The sequence below is a fragment of the Thermoascus crustaceus genome (assembly GCF_041956765.1).
Source record: "Thermoascus crustaceus strain CBS 181.67 unplaced genomic scaffold VTN00scaffold_2, whole genome shotgun sequence".
Taxonomy (NCBI): domain Eukaryota; kingdom Fungi; phylum Ascomycota; class Eurotiomycetes; order Eurotiales; family Thermoascaceae; genus Thermoascus; species Thermoascus crustaceus.
In genome coordinates, this window is record NW_027192528.1 from 2,153,626 (window position 1) to 2,167,201 (window position 13,576).

The 13,576-nt window shown below is 50.1% G+C and overlaps 6 protein-coding genes across 6 annotated transcripts; 3 read left to right on the forward strand and 3 right to left on the reverse strand.

Annotated features, from left to right (window-relative positions):
- Positions 1 to 252: 252 nt before the first annotated feature.
- On the reverse strand, positions 253 to 5,648 carry VTN00DRAFT_4316 (uncharacterized protein; the record flags this gene model as incomplete). Its single annotated transcript, XM_069430731.1, has 16 exons — positions 253 to 564; positions 621 to 773; positions 836 to 1,021; positions 1,068 to 1,578; positions 1,634 to 2,034; positions 2,090 to 3,163; positions 3,223 to 3,399; positions 3,451 to 3,519; positions 3,573 to 3,642; positions 3,695 to 3,753; positions 3,814 to 4,492; positions 4,539 to 4,646; positions 4,698 to 4,963; positions 5,019 to 5,122; positions 5,177 to 5,373; positions 5,434 to 5,648. The coding sequence occupies 16 exons, from the start codon at positions 5,646 to 5,648 to the stop codon at positions 253 to 255; spliced, it is 4,581 nt and encodes a 1,526-aa protein (XP_069289837.1).
- A 266-nt stretch (positions 5,649 to 5,914) lies between these two features.
- On the forward strand, positions 5,915 to 6,523 carry VTN00DRAFT_4317 (uncharacterized protein; the record flags this gene model as incomplete). Its single annotated transcript, XM_069430732.1, has 3 exons — positions 5,915 to 5,952; positions 6,120 to 6,195; positions 6,248 to 6,523. The coding sequence occupies 3 exons, from the start codon at positions 5,915 to 5,917 to the stop codon at positions 6,521 to 6,523; spliced, it is 390 nt and encodes a 129-aa protein (XP_069289838.1).
- Positions 6,524 to 6,538: 15 nt separating this feature from the next.
- VTN00DRAFT_4318 (60S ribosomal protein uL29) lies at positions 6,539 to 7,221 on the reverse strand (the record flags this gene model as incomplete). Its single annotated transcript, XM_069430733.1, has 4 exons — positions 6,539 to 6,550; positions 6,621 to 6,846; positions 6,990 to 7,132; positions 7,219 to 7,221. The coding sequence occupies 4 exons, from the start codon at positions 7,219 to 7,221 to the stop codon at positions 6,539 to 6,541; spliced, it is 384 nt and encodes a 127-aa protein (XP_069289839.1).
- Positions 7,222 to 7,529: 308 nt separating this feature from the next.
- VTN00DRAFT_4319 (uncharacterized protein) lies at positions 7,530 to 8,331 on the forward strand (the record flags this gene model as incomplete). Its single annotated transcript, XM_069430734.1, has 3 exons — positions 7,530 to 7,595; positions 7,656 to 7,769; positions 7,828 to 8,331. The coding sequence occupies 3 exons, from the start codon at positions 7,530 to 7,532 to the stop codon at positions 8,329 to 8,331; spliced, it is 684 nt and encodes a 227-aa protein (XP_069289840.1).
- A 169-nt stretch (positions 8,332 to 8,500) lies between these two features.
- VTN00DRAFT_4320 (uncharacterized protein) lies at positions 8,501 to 9,681 on the reverse strand (the record flags this gene model as incomplete). Its single annotated transcript, XM_069430736.1, has 2 exons — positions 8,501 to 9,191; positions 9,296 to 9,681. 2 exons carry the CDS (start codon positions 9,679 to 9,681, stop codon positions 8,501 to 8,503), a joined length of 1,077 nt encoding a protein of 358 aa, XP_069289841.1.
- Positions 9,682 to 10,102: 421 nt separating this feature from the next.
- VTN00DRAFT_4321 (uncharacterized protein) lies at positions 10,103 to 12,439 on the forward strand (the record flags this gene model as incomplete). The annotated part of the gene is made up of 4 exons (XM_069430737.1): positions 10,103 to 10,559; positions 10,619 to 10,791; positions 10,848 to 11,216; positions 11,267 to 12,439. The coding sequence occupies 4 exons, from the start codon at positions 10,103 to 10,105 to the stop codon at positions 12,437 to 12,439; spliced, it is 2,172 nt and encodes a 723-aa protein (XP_069289842.1).
- Positions 12,440 to 13,576: the final 1,137 nt, after the last annotated feature.

Consider the following 13,576-nt stretch of genomic DNA (forward strand, 5'->3'; position numbering starts at 1 on the left):
AAAACCTGGATCTAGCTCAGATCCTCTCTAAAGTACCTAGGTAAATATCCGTTTCTTGATTATATATGTCTGAAGACCGCAGGACACCCCAAGGATTGTTATTATTCTACAGCAGAAAATCATGAAGCTATCAAAGCAGTGATTTTATTTGATTTACGTGACTAAGAGCAGAAATCCTTTACGTGATGCTTTCAATGCAACTTGTATGCAACTTGGTGATTAATAATAAGTGCTGCATGACAGCCCACTATATTACACAGCCGTTCCCACCGCTCCATTTTCAGTCTCAGGCTCACCGTCTTTCTTCGCCTTCTGACAGTCACACCCGTATCGCTCCCTAAATCCGAAGGGAGGAAGCCCGTCCAGAACTGCCAGCGCCGCCTCGCTCGCCTTGACTTTGGCATAGCGACCGGAAGAAGCAGTTCCTTTGGCAATCACCTCATCATGCACGATTACCGCAGCTAGGACAGTCGTAGGCACCCCGTCGATGCCTGGTATCTCTCCAGCCTTGAGACAATAGTTCATGCAGCCGAAGTCAGTCGCCAATCTGTTGTGTAGGAACGTCTGGGGCCAATTAGCTGGGGTAAATAAACTGCGAACAAGGAAGAAGACAGTCTTACTGTTGGGTGCTTATTAGCAAAGGTATCGTAGATTGACATATCTTCAAAATACGACTTTATATGCTTCTGATAAAACGCCTCTATGACCTCGAAGTTGAACTCGGAATCTACGAAAATCGCTCCAAGATAGGCTTCAACCATATCCGGCAAACACTAAGGGATGGAAATCAAAACATTTAGACTCGATCAATAATCTTCAGAAGGATGTCCCTTACCTTTGGCGGGTCTTTGGTGGTGACCCAGAAATCCTTCGCACCCTCACTTTCACTTTCCGCAGTCTGAACCTCTTCGGCATAATTTGTAATTTGGCTCTGTAATACACTGCTGAAATGTTGTAAATGAGTATGCAGCCCTAGTTGGACAGCAACTGCGCCGAGGAATTTATTTGAAACCATGGCCATCTAAGATCGTTAACCGCCGCTGCTGATTGCTGGGCGTTTCACGTACCTTATGTTCAGTGAGCCACTGCGGGTCCCGGTCTGGGAAACGATGAAACAAATCTTCTACGCAAACCATATCCAAAAGTGAGTCTCCAAGGAACTCGAGACGTTGGTAGCATGGTACCTTGGCCCATGCAGAAGGATATGATGGATGCGTGAAGGCCGATCGCAGCAACCTAGGATATCTGAAACGGTAGCCGAGTTTCGCTTGAACTTTCTGAGCAAGGTCAAGCTCGGAAGCGTCTGCTGGCTGGGTTTGATACGAAGGTCGGGAGTAGAGGCTGCAGTACTCGCCCCAGCTTGAGACGACATGACTCGGACTGTTAACGAAAGCACTCACTGCCTTTGCCGCCATATCAAACCTGTGTTTTTTGCCACCAGAAAGCAGCGATGCTCCGATCAATGCCTCGCAGACATCTGCAATAGTTTTCTCGCCAAGAGCATGCTTGCTCTCTGATAACCCTTTGCTGTGGTCTTTGCCCTGGAGCAATTTGAGACCTTCCGGATACCATATCCGTCTGCCAATCTAATTAGAGAAAAGATTCGAGAAAATGGTGGCCAAGTGTAACAAACCTAGAGAAGCCTTGACTCCGGATGTATTCATAGAGTTTCCTCTCCTTTGCGGTATTGGAAAGGTTTCTGTTGCATATCAGGCACATCCTGTTCACATGATAGTCAAATTCGTCATCATCAGGATTCTGCGAAAATAAGGCAACCGATGTCCCCATTTTCAGAAAACAGTCCCCTAGAAACTCAAGTCGTTCATAATTCTTCCCCATACCCCTTTGGAAGTGTATCTGTTCATTCCTGTGCTCTTCAGTATTGTCGGAGTCCTTCGTTAGTGCCTCTAGCGCATACTCCGGCTTGACTACCAGACCCAGGCTCTCACAGGCTTCGAGAGCGATAAGGTAAGATTCAAGTCTGCTGATTATAGCCGGGAAAGCTAGACAGGTCGCAGCAATAGATACAGGAATCTAGTGCAAAAAATTAGTAGACAAAGCGTGTACGGCCATCGTATGTTTGACTTACGGCAGAGATCTTCAAAGGCTCCGGACATATTACGCATCTTGTTTCCACCTTCCTTTCCTGATCTGACATTTTGTCAAGCAGATTCCTGCGAAGACGAACCAATTCAACTCGGATAACTGGCTGATTCCAATTACATGCTTCGAGAAAATGTTTTCGTGCATTTTTATATAGACTCAAGCAGTAGCTCAGTATGTTATCCATGTGTCTGCGACGGGGCAGAAAAGACGGTGGCGGGTCTGAGGGTCTGAGAGTACTGTCGACCGCGAAAGTGAAATATCGATACCTCCCGTCCCACTTATCGAAGATGAAGCGATCTGCCAGGAATTCCGGGGCCTTGTCGTCTGACCAAAGCAGTTCGTCATTTTCCTGGACGAATTGTAACGTTGTCCAATCTATCACATCTCTTAGGTCGGGATTCTCTTGATTCTTAATGGAGCAAGTTGCTCCTGGTGCAAGCCAATATGGCATCATCTCAGGCTCTGGCTCGTAGGTTTTGTGGAAAACATCGCGAAAGACTCGAAGAGTGAATGTTGTAAGGGCCTCAAGGTCACTCTCAGAGACAGCCAGAGCTTCCTTCATGGGTAGCGAAATAACTTCTGTCTCAATATCATCCTCCAGATATAGGGGAAACTTCGGAAATTCCGGCCATCTCTCGCGAGTTAGAATTATTAAGCTCTGGTGATCTCTTGTAAGTGTCCTGGAAGGAATCAAAACCAAAACCGTAACATAAAGCACTTCCGGAATGGTCCCACGCCTCCTGCCCCAGAAGGACGGTTTAGATATCATATCGTATTGGCTTGTTTTCTTTGAGTTGATGGCCAATTTTGCGTTTCTCATAGCAGGTAATCGTTTATGGTAGATAGGATTGAACTGGCCGTCTAGTAGATTGTTCTTTCTGAGCAAGAGACATGTGTCGAATGCGGCAGACTGTTTTGCGAGGGACTTCTGAGTTTCCGGGCTTCCAACAAGCCCCCTTATCGGAGACCTCTCTGGTAGTATGACTTCACAAATATAAGCGTTGTTCGTAGGGAGCACGATGTACGTTACTTGTGGCGACACCTCTTTCTCGTATTGCTGCGAAATCAGTTATAAAGACGAAAAGAATATAGGAAAAAATAAAGAATAATCCTCACCAAAGAGCTGGCGTAGCGCGCAAGGGTAGTTAAAGCAGAATGATATGTCAACAGAGCCCCGGTACTGGCAACTTTGTACGTTCTTCTACGCTCCTCCTTTCCCAGAAGTGAATCCACGTCATTTCCTTGAAGTATTCGGTCACTGGGAAGCGTTTCGCAGAACCGGCGCATCACTTCCTAATCACATCGTTTTAGAGGCATCCCTTTACCATTTATCGGCACTCCTACCTCGGCATTGCGGACTTCTTCTAACCGTGTCTCATGCTCAAGGTTATCCCTTTCCACCATGTGTGCATACTAGGTAAACAGATTAATAAGTGCAACCTACTTGGGATTTGTAGGGATCTTACCGTCGAGTTCACATGCCTAGCGCGGCCTCTACTTTGGACATACTGAATGAGCGTATCATAAAGATCGAACCTAGCTAGGTTAGAAACAAGTTGTTACAGACGCGAGATCCATTGAGACCTACCTGACTACCAGATTACAGTCCGGTATATCAAGACCTTCTTCAGCCACAGAAGTAGCAAACTGCTGGTGATTAGAACCAAGGGAGATACAATTCACAAGGTAGGGGAGGGTGGTTCATACCAAACAGTTCAACTCTCCTGTTCTGAATTTCACCAAAGTCGTGAATTGTTGGCGGGATGTTGAGTTCACTCCAGCATCATCACCAGATCGTATACCGATCAGGACGCCCGGGCGCAGGTGTTGAATGCCTAGGCGAGAAAACAAGTCGCCGAGCAGTCGTGCCGTATACCGCTTCTTTGTAAAAATGATACATTTAGTATCTGTCGGCCGCTCAAAATATCTGGAAAGCTCCTGACGGAGCACCTGAACCTTTGAACTCAATTGATTCAAGGTATCCGGGCTGCTAAGCTTGTGATCTTTCACCAAGGCGCAGGCTTCCCTGATTCGCCTTATCTCACTCTCCTTCGCAGATACCGCACTGTGAAGACCCATTCTGAATGCTTTGCTAACTTTGCCTTCAAGTTTCGGTAGCACTTCTTCTGCTAGTGCGTAGCTCCATACACAGTCTGAGCACCAACTCCCCAACTCGGAGCTGGCGTCCCAGGCAAACCGAAATATCTTTTTAAGACTTTCGATATCACCAAAACGAGACTCGAGTTTCTCATAGAGAGCAGTCTTGAAATGTGGTTGAAGTCTGTCATATGTCCATGCTTGCTCAGCTGGTCGACTGATAGTCTTCCGTAGGAGTGTAAGGTTCGATGTCGTTGCTATCTGACTATCAAGAAGCATTTCCAGAGTTCTATTTAAGGTAAGCTTCATCTATACTCAAGCACGCATTCACTCACGATGCCGCTTTCATAACGTCCCCTTTGGCGTCAATAGGAGATGCTGTCATTCCAAATATCCTTGGACGTTTTGACGGGACCACTCTGAGATAGGAATCTTTGATTATCCTAATGCGAAATTAGAATGGTTTCTTTAAAAAAATCTATAGCTCCACCAACCGGGCGTAAGGGTGATCCTTCTTCGTGTGATGGGCTTCGTCAAAGATCAGGAGATTAATCTGATCTATCCTGATGTAGGCGTGTAAGAGACATTGGTACAAAATTTCTGCCGTACACACTATCACCATATTCTTGGCGAAATATTCATCCCACGTCTGCTTGTTCCATAGGTCTGTTCCCATGGCACCGAAGAAGTGCGCAACATTTTGGTCAAGGTTGTTTCGTAGAACGGCCGCTTGCTGATAGACAAGCGCCACGCTATCCACCTAGGAATAATTAGGGTCTTGTTTTCGCTTTTTCTAGACGCAAATTATATCATACCAGAAAGAAAGAGATTCGAGGTGATTTTCCTATGCCACGATCCACCAATTCATTTTGAATAATGTGTTTTAGCAGAAGCACAGCGATCAATGTCTTTCCAGAACCTACAATCTCTGTCAGTGCCTACGTTTCGACCTTGGGATAAGAAAATGTGCTACCAGTATCCAAGACTGCAATCGTATTCTGAATCTTTGCTTTCTCGAAGAGCTCGATCTGGTATTCTCGGGGATCAGTGATGACTGCTGCGAAATCTTGTTTCGCTAGCAGATTAGCAGTAGAGAGTTCAGAGTCAGATGTGGACTTGATAGCAGCTTTGACATCCTCAGCAGTTACGGACTGAGCGTGTTTTGAGAGCCTATCGAGATATGCCAGTCAGCTTCTCGCAGATGACTAATGAAAGCTTCCAAAGACTGACAAGGCTTCGAATTTGTCATTCTGCACTCGCCGTCTCTGTATTGCATCTTGGTGCGTGAATGCTGCACTTTGATCCTCGGCTTCTGAATCCGTAGAGCCAGAAAGTTCGTCCTCTCCATCAAGTCTTGCGGTTGGCATCTCGCTCGTAGAATCTGCCGTTGCCAACCCGTTGGTTGTGTTTGTGCCACTATGGCCTTCTTTGTGAGGAGTTTGCATGATTGGTGTGTTTATTTTTTCAAAGAAGACAACAGGTCAATTAATGGTTTAAAGAAGGATTACAGTGTGTCAGGAGATTTGATACAAGGGGTACTGGAGAATCATCTGAGCTGAGAATAGGTCTTCAACTATTCACATCACAGTAATAGGATTCACTCAGTTCAGGTGAAGTTGCAGCATGTCAGCCAGGAAAAGGAAATGGGTAACGAAAGAAAGATGAAGTCCAAGACAGCTTTGTTGCCTTGTCAGCGTTGCTGTGCCGACACATGCTGCTTGCCGACAGGCCATCAATCGCAGGTATACTGTACAGTACGGTGCCGTTACCAAGAAGCCCCTGCCTAACAGCTTTAACAGACTGCTGTTATATAACCCATGTGATTCTAGAAACTATCTGACAAGGAACTACCTAACATTATGATAGGTAACAGACCGTAACTGGAGTCAGTCCTGAGCACAATGTGACGAAAACAGCGAGGCCAGGTGGCATGGACAGGGGACCCTTGATAGCGGAACTTTTGGCCCAGCACTATATGGAAATTCTTCCATGGTGGCAAACCCAGACGAAAATTAACATGAAAAAAAACAAAAACAACATTTAGATAGGTTCCAACTTGGTTCTCCGGATTGACTCGGCATACGACGTCAAGTTCAATCTCAGGCACAGGGGTCAATGGAACGAGCTTCGCAACGGTTACACAGTCGCAGTCACACTTCCTACCAGGATCGTCATGTCAAATCGTCATTTCAGAAGTCCTTCATTGCTGGTATTGCATCTTCTAAGATACATTTCCATTTTTTTCAAGTCGACTCGGGAGATCAATACGACTTCAAGTGAGTCAACTCGCAACGATGCCCCGCAACTCCGCGCCCCCTAGACCACGATTCCCAATTTAAGCCTGAGCCTGTAGATATACGAATCAGCCGAGATGTTCGATTTCCGCCGTATCTAGACTAGATTCCTGCAGTCCCTACCTTAACGGCGTATTTCCTCTGGGGGAAGTGGATCTGCTTCTTGCGCTGCCTCTCAGTGACCAACGAAGCCTCGTGCTTCGTGAGTCGTCGGCGCAGAGCGCGGGTGAGCTTGGGTCTGAGGTCGAGAGGCAGGTACTTCTTCTTCTTGTAGAAGAGACGCAGCTGAGCGCGCTGGTTGGCGTTGATGACGGTCAGGACGCGGGCGATTGACTTGCGGAGATCGCGGCTGCAAGAAACAAAATCCAGTCAGCTTCTTTTTTCTCCATTTCGTTCCCAATCCCGACTTGTCCGACTTGTAGATTTTCCTTCTCCCAAAACCGCAGGTCTTATCCTTATCGAGGGGAATTGGTTCCGGATGGTAACACGCACATCTTGGTGAGCTTCGAGGGGGCACCGCCAGCGACCTTCTGGACACGAAGCTGGCTCAGCTCGGTCTTCAGTTCATCGAGCTGCTTGGTGAGGTCATCCTTGCTCTTTCCCCAGAGCTGACCGGTCTTGACCTTGGGAGTCGACTGCGCAGAAATCAATCGGTCAGCATTTCATGCCCGCAATTTTGAAAATAAGTCCCCCTGCTCGCCGGGAAAAAGGGCAGACATACCATGGTGGGCGGCTTCGCGTCGTGGTCGTGTGGTTGTCGACTTGAAGATTGAAGATGGACCGTCAATTTGATGATACGTTGTGGGACTAGGGTTTTTTGCGTGTGCGGCTGCCGTGCGCTAAGCGGGCAGGCCTTGGCACGTGATGCGGCTGGGCTGGCACCGCCTCCGACCCCCCGACGTCGTCACCCGCGCCTGGCGAGGCCCCGGACGATCAGATGGTGATGTTGTCGGTCGCAAAGCCGGGCTTCATGCTGCGATAGCACTTGATTCTCTCTAACTATCCTACCTTCCTCCTCTGATCACCCTAACGATGGCCACTTCAACCGGGACAGGATGGGCTCAGCTCCGGCAGCAAGCCCGCTCTCTGGAGACTCAGGTAGTCTACTATATTTCCCGCATCCGAGCTCCCAGTTGCTAACACATGGGCTGTATACAGACTGAGTCTCTGTTTCACACGTACTCACAATATGCATCCATGACCAAGTTGCCTCCAAAGCCTTCGGAAGAAGAACAGCGGATCCAAGCACAGCTACAGGACCTCCTTGAAAGAGTATGGATGGATACCCACTTTCCCTTCCCGACGGTTACGATAGCTAACGCCGACACAGCGTGAATCCCTCATCTCCCAGCTCACGCGCCTTCTCGACTCCGAAGCTACCCTCACCTCCTCTGCCCTGAAGCAAAACAACTTGTCTCGCCACAGAGAAGTTCTCCACGACCACCGTCACGAGCTCCAGCGTCTAACCGCCGCCATATCGGAGACCCGCGACCGGGTGAACCTGCTCACCAATGTCCGCTCTGACATCGACGCATACCGGTCGTCCAACCCGGCCGCCGCTGAGGCTGACTACATGCTCGAGGAGCGGGGCCGTATCGACAACAGCCACAACATGATGGACGGCGTGCTCAGTCAGGCGTACGCGATCAACGAGAGCTTCAACCTGCAACGGGAGACCCTTGCTAGTATCAACAGGCGGATCGTTACGGCCGCGAGCCAGATTCCTGGCGTCAATGCCTTGATCGGGAAGATTGGAGCAAAGAGAAGGCGAGACGGCATCATCATCGGGGTGTTTATCGGGTTTTGCGTCCTGGCGCTGCTTTTCTTTCGATGAAGTGAGATACACCTTTCTTCCGCGACGGCTCTTACAGGGCATCAGTAAGGCGTTTCAGGTGTCTTTTGTTTCATCTTACTGGGTTAATAACGATACGGCATGGGGCTGGCGTCTGTGTCTGTTCATTATACATGTACATAATAATACAAATACCTGTCCCTCGGGGACCTCATCTCACCACTACCCTTGGCCTGAGACTTGCTGCATCTTTTTGTTTCGTGCTCTCCCACTGCGCGGCCGGTATCTCGCACTCCACGCGCGTCCTCTTCTCCTCGACCAGTCTTCGCAGGTTGTTGTTCAGAGCTTCCATCTCTGCTTCCTCGGCCGGTCCGCTGCCGGCCCATCTGATCCTGCAGCTGTCGTCCAAGAGATAGATGTAACCGACCTTGCTGTTCATCATGCCAATGGCCTCCTTAAGGCCATCCGTCAGGCCCTTCCGCACGAGGAAGTACCTCTCGTGCTGTTCTTTCGGCAGCTTCCGTCTCATGCTCCACATGAACATCCGGACCAGCCATGCCTTCATCGTGTTGTCCTCCACGTTGATATCTACCCTCTGCGCCAGGGGACCTGCGCTCTTGAGCACCTCATAGAGGCCAGGGTTCTGCTTAGGGCCCGTGAACGTCGCGACCTGCTGCTCAGCCCAGACGCTCGAGAAGAGGTTCACGACCGAGACCCGGCCCCGCAGCAGCGGGGTAGTGTTCTTCGCCTCCTTTGGCGACGCCAGGGTGATACCGTACAGGTTAGGGAAGTAGAGTGCCTTGTCACGCTTGAAGAGGCGCGGGGGCGCGATGAACGTCTTGCCCTGGTGGTACTGCATGTTTGTCCACTCGCGGAAATAGGGCTTCGCGACTTGTCTTGTTCTGTATGTTTAGTGGCAGCAATTAGCTTGTGAACTTTTTTTGTCCTTGAGTTTGAACGGATCTAATCCAAGATGGAAGTATGAAAATATAGATAGGGTCCGTACAGTTCCTTCCGCCGCTGGAGATGTTTCTCGTAGTCCACAAAATCATCGCGCCGCTGCCGCAACGTACGAGTGTCGATGCCAGTATTCTGTCCCTCTTCGGGAGGATAGACCAGACCTAGTGGACGGTCGAGGACTCTCGGGGTGAAATCCCTCTTCTTGTCTTCCGGCGTTGCAGGGGAATTTTCACCATCCTTCGATTCAGACTTCTGAGCTGGCTTCTCGCCCGTGCTATTGCTGGCATAGCGACGGAGGGACGGGGACTGTCTCGAGCGGAGAGCAGCAGTAGTAGCAGTCGCACCGCGGAACTGGCAGTTCAGGCAGCGGCCGCCCTGTAATAACAGGGACGAATCGACTAGGAGGGAGGAGAACGACGACGGTTTCCACATTGTGTCTCGATTGCGCGCTGCAGCCTGCAGCCGTCGTTATCAGTACTGGCCCTGGTGGCCCAGGCTCGGCGGGCGACGACCATATGGCTTTCACTAGGGCCGTGGGCGGTGCGGTCCATTACCCGATACGGTATTATTGGATCGAGCCCATGGACCCACAGGGCAGGATCGAATCACATGACTTGGCGCCAAGTTCGCGAGCTGCTTTTCGCGTCCTAGCTGGGGAAGGCGTGTTCATTACCCCGCCAGTTGACCAGTGGCTTGGTAAATACCCCTTGGATTCTGTGGTTAAATCCATTATTATTATCCGTGGATTTGTCCTCGTTCTAGGCAGCAAGACTCATATTCTCCACATGGCCCGTCCTGCTACCTTGGATATATTGGTTGGCAACTTCCTACGGACTTCTTGGAAGAGGCAGAAATGGCGGGGCACAACGACAAGGAGGATTTCTTCAAGGAGCTGGATGACTTGGATGACTTGGATAACTTGAGCGACGACTCGTCGGAGAATAATAACAATAACAATAATAATAAAGGAAACAATTTCGCGGACGTTATCAAACTTGCTCAAAAGGAGACTACTGAGTCGGCTCGAGCCTCGACATCGAAGTCCTTCGCCCCCGCGAATCTCGTACGGACGCAGTCAGCTCCTCAACCTTCCCTCCGGCGTGTAGCTTCGGACGAAGTAGTTGTTATCAAAGAGACGCCGTATCAGAAGTCTGGGAAGGATTTAGATAATACCGGGATGAAGAGGCCAAAGACGTCTGGTGGCCATCCAGAGAATAGAAGGGATAGGACCGCCGCGTCGAAGAAAAGGAGAGTGAATTCTCTGAAGGTGGTTCCGGAGCCGCAGCAGCTATTTAAGGGGCTTACTTTCTGTAAGGCTTCCCTCTCCCATTGTTGTAGATACAGTTGCTTATTTCTTATTCTGTCTCAGTCTTCTTTCCGAACAACGACGTAGCTCCTGCTCGACGGCTGCGGATCCAGAAAGCTCAAGAGTATGGCGCTCTTTGGGCGAAAGATTGGGGGGAGAACATTACCCATGTGATTGTCGACAAGGATTTGCTCTTCCAGGACGTACTCAAATTCCTCAAGCTGGATTATCTTCCCGTACGTTAATTTACCCACGATTTCCGAGATCGAGAACCTTGCTGACACCCGCGGAGCCCAACGTTTCTGTGGTCAACGAAGATTATCCTGCTGAGTGCATCAAGTGGCGATCTCTACTCAGTGTCACGTATTCGAGATTTCGCGTGAACGGAACTCAAGCAGCACCCGAAGTGGAGGATCCGCCCGCTGACCGGTCTTCTGAAGCTTCTTTACAATTAAAACCTCCTAGGAGGCAGGTTCAGAGTACTCCTGACTCTTCTCAGAACGGCGACAAATCTGAACCAGCTTTGTCTGTCAATAATATCTGTAAACCTCAAGGAAATCCCAAAGAAGCGGAAGCAGAAACACTGAGCGGGCTGCAGGTAGACCATGAACGTGACGCCTTGGATGATCTAATGGAAGACGTTAAAGCTGTGAAAGATTTGGTATGTCTATCAGATCCTTCTTAGGGGCGACTGTAGCTGACGCCGGATAGCCGTTGGATCCATCGGATGACGAAGAGGGCTCCGTTGACTCTGGGTCAGAGTCGCCTGCAGCATCAGATTCTGAGACTGAGAAGCCAATGAAAGAATCAAGGCGGGGGAATACAGATAAAGAAATTCCAGTGTGGCAGCGGAATTTCAGCTGCATGCAAAAGCATGACGGGAAAACCAGCTCTGACAACCCCAATAACCGTACTATAGAAGTTCTGCAGAAGATGATGGACTACTATACGAGAACCGCAGATCACTGGCGAACAATTGCCTACCGCAAAGCTATCGCTGCTCTCCGTAGACAAAAGACAAAGATCGCCACCAAGGCGCAAGCTCTTTCTATCCCAGGCGTCGGAGAGCGCTTGGCCGCCAAGATCGAAGAGATCGTCTGCACAGACCGCTTGCGTCGCCTCGAAAACACGAATCTTACTCCCGAAGACCAACTTCTCCAGCTCTTCCTTGGAGTCTACGGTGCTGGGTTCTCGCAAGCCTCGAAATGGATCGCGCAGGGTTACAGGTCGCTGGAAGATCTGAAGACCAAAGCGGATTTGACAAAGAACCAGCGGATCGGAGTAGAACGTTACGATGACTTCCGCCAGCGTATCCCTCGCGCAGAAGTGAAAGAGCACGGTGAAATTGTCCGCAAAGCGGTCCAGAAGGTCGATCCGGATATGCAGGTCATCATAGCCGGCTCCTACAGGCGGGGTGCAGCAGACTCTGGAGATATCGACCTCTTGGTCACCAAACCCGACACTACGATGGAGCAGATACGGAGCATGATGATGGATATCGTCGTCCCAAGACTCTTTGAGCAAGGGTTCTTGCAGGTCGGTCTTGCGACCACCTCCCGAGGAGACGGATCCAAATGGCACGGCGCCTCAGCTCTACCAGGAAGCAACATTTGGCGTCGGATCGACCTTCTCTTCGTTCCGGGAGACCAAATAGGTGCTGCCCTGCTTTACTTTACCGGCAATGATGTGTTCAACCGCAGCATGAGGCTCTTGGCGAACAAGAAGGGGATGTGTCTGAACCAACGCGGGCTATACAAGGACATCCTGCGGGGACAGAACCGGGTCAAGATGAACTCGGGCTGTCTCCTCGAGGGTCGAGATGAGAGGCGGATTTTCGAGATTCTGGGAGTGCCATGGCGTCCGCCCGAGCATCGTATATGCTGATGGTGGTGCAGCATCATCCAAGGACCATTCTCAGGAGGTTAGAAGATTTCTTATATATATGTAGGTTGCTAATAAAGTTTCTTTCATTTTTCCAAACCAAATGCGGCGGATCAAGTGAAAGCACAATAGCTTAGTCGACACAGATACTCGGTAGTATTCCATAGCATGCGAGTCTTGTAGGGTTAGTGGCTCTACCGTCATGACAAATCACTACTCGATCCAGCGAAAAACAAGATCAAGGAAAACTGGCAAGATGTGTCAAATGCAATGCTTACTAAGATGCACCTGATGATAACTAAAGAGAGCACAGGAGGGTCACCGGTGAGGACCCTTTGGGAAAATCTCTGGTTCGTGTTCATTTCGTGGTCTGATCGCAATCTCCTCTCACTCTGCATATAGGAATGCGAGGGTTCTAGCTCATTGCAAACCCATCGGTAGCTCATCTGTGCGCAGTATCCAGGGCTCTTTCTGGTGCTGCGTTGTGCGCGAGATGCAGGAACAGAAGGCCAGAAGATGACAAGTAGGGTAAAAAAGCAGGGAGATCGCCAACGCAGTCCCAACGGATGCAGAGGTCTCTCGAATAAGGAGCCGCATAAAAGAAAATTATGATGGTGCAGCGGAAACGATAGCCCCGTCGAGTAGTGTGGTGGATGACGGAGATCTCATCACCGCCTCGGTGCGGTGAAGGATGGAGCTGGGGGCGGCGGTGGGCGAGTCGCAGGGCACGGGTGCACGACAGGCAGGCGGAGAGCGCGATGGCGGCGTGCGAAGGCGGCCGCCGGGCGCCAACTGCCAGACCGCCCTCGCACAAGGCGGCGTTTTGCCGCTGGTTTTGCACCTCTCCCAAATCTGCCCGCCCAATCCTCGAAGTGACTGTCTGCTGGAGGGGATTCACGTCAACAACGCCCTTCACCTGGCTCGTGGCTCCTCATCTCTTCCTTTTCTCAGCTTGTCTGGCCTGTCCTGTGTCAAGGATCACAACTGGCTGGTATTATTCCCTTGTTCACGACCGTCTGCGCACTTTTGCCATCGTCACCCCTCTAGAACCTCACCGTGCGTCGTCGTGAGCTCTCTTCACAACATCCTCTGTCCCGCGTGTGAACCGCATACCCCGAGACTTCTTGTCTTGCGGTGTGC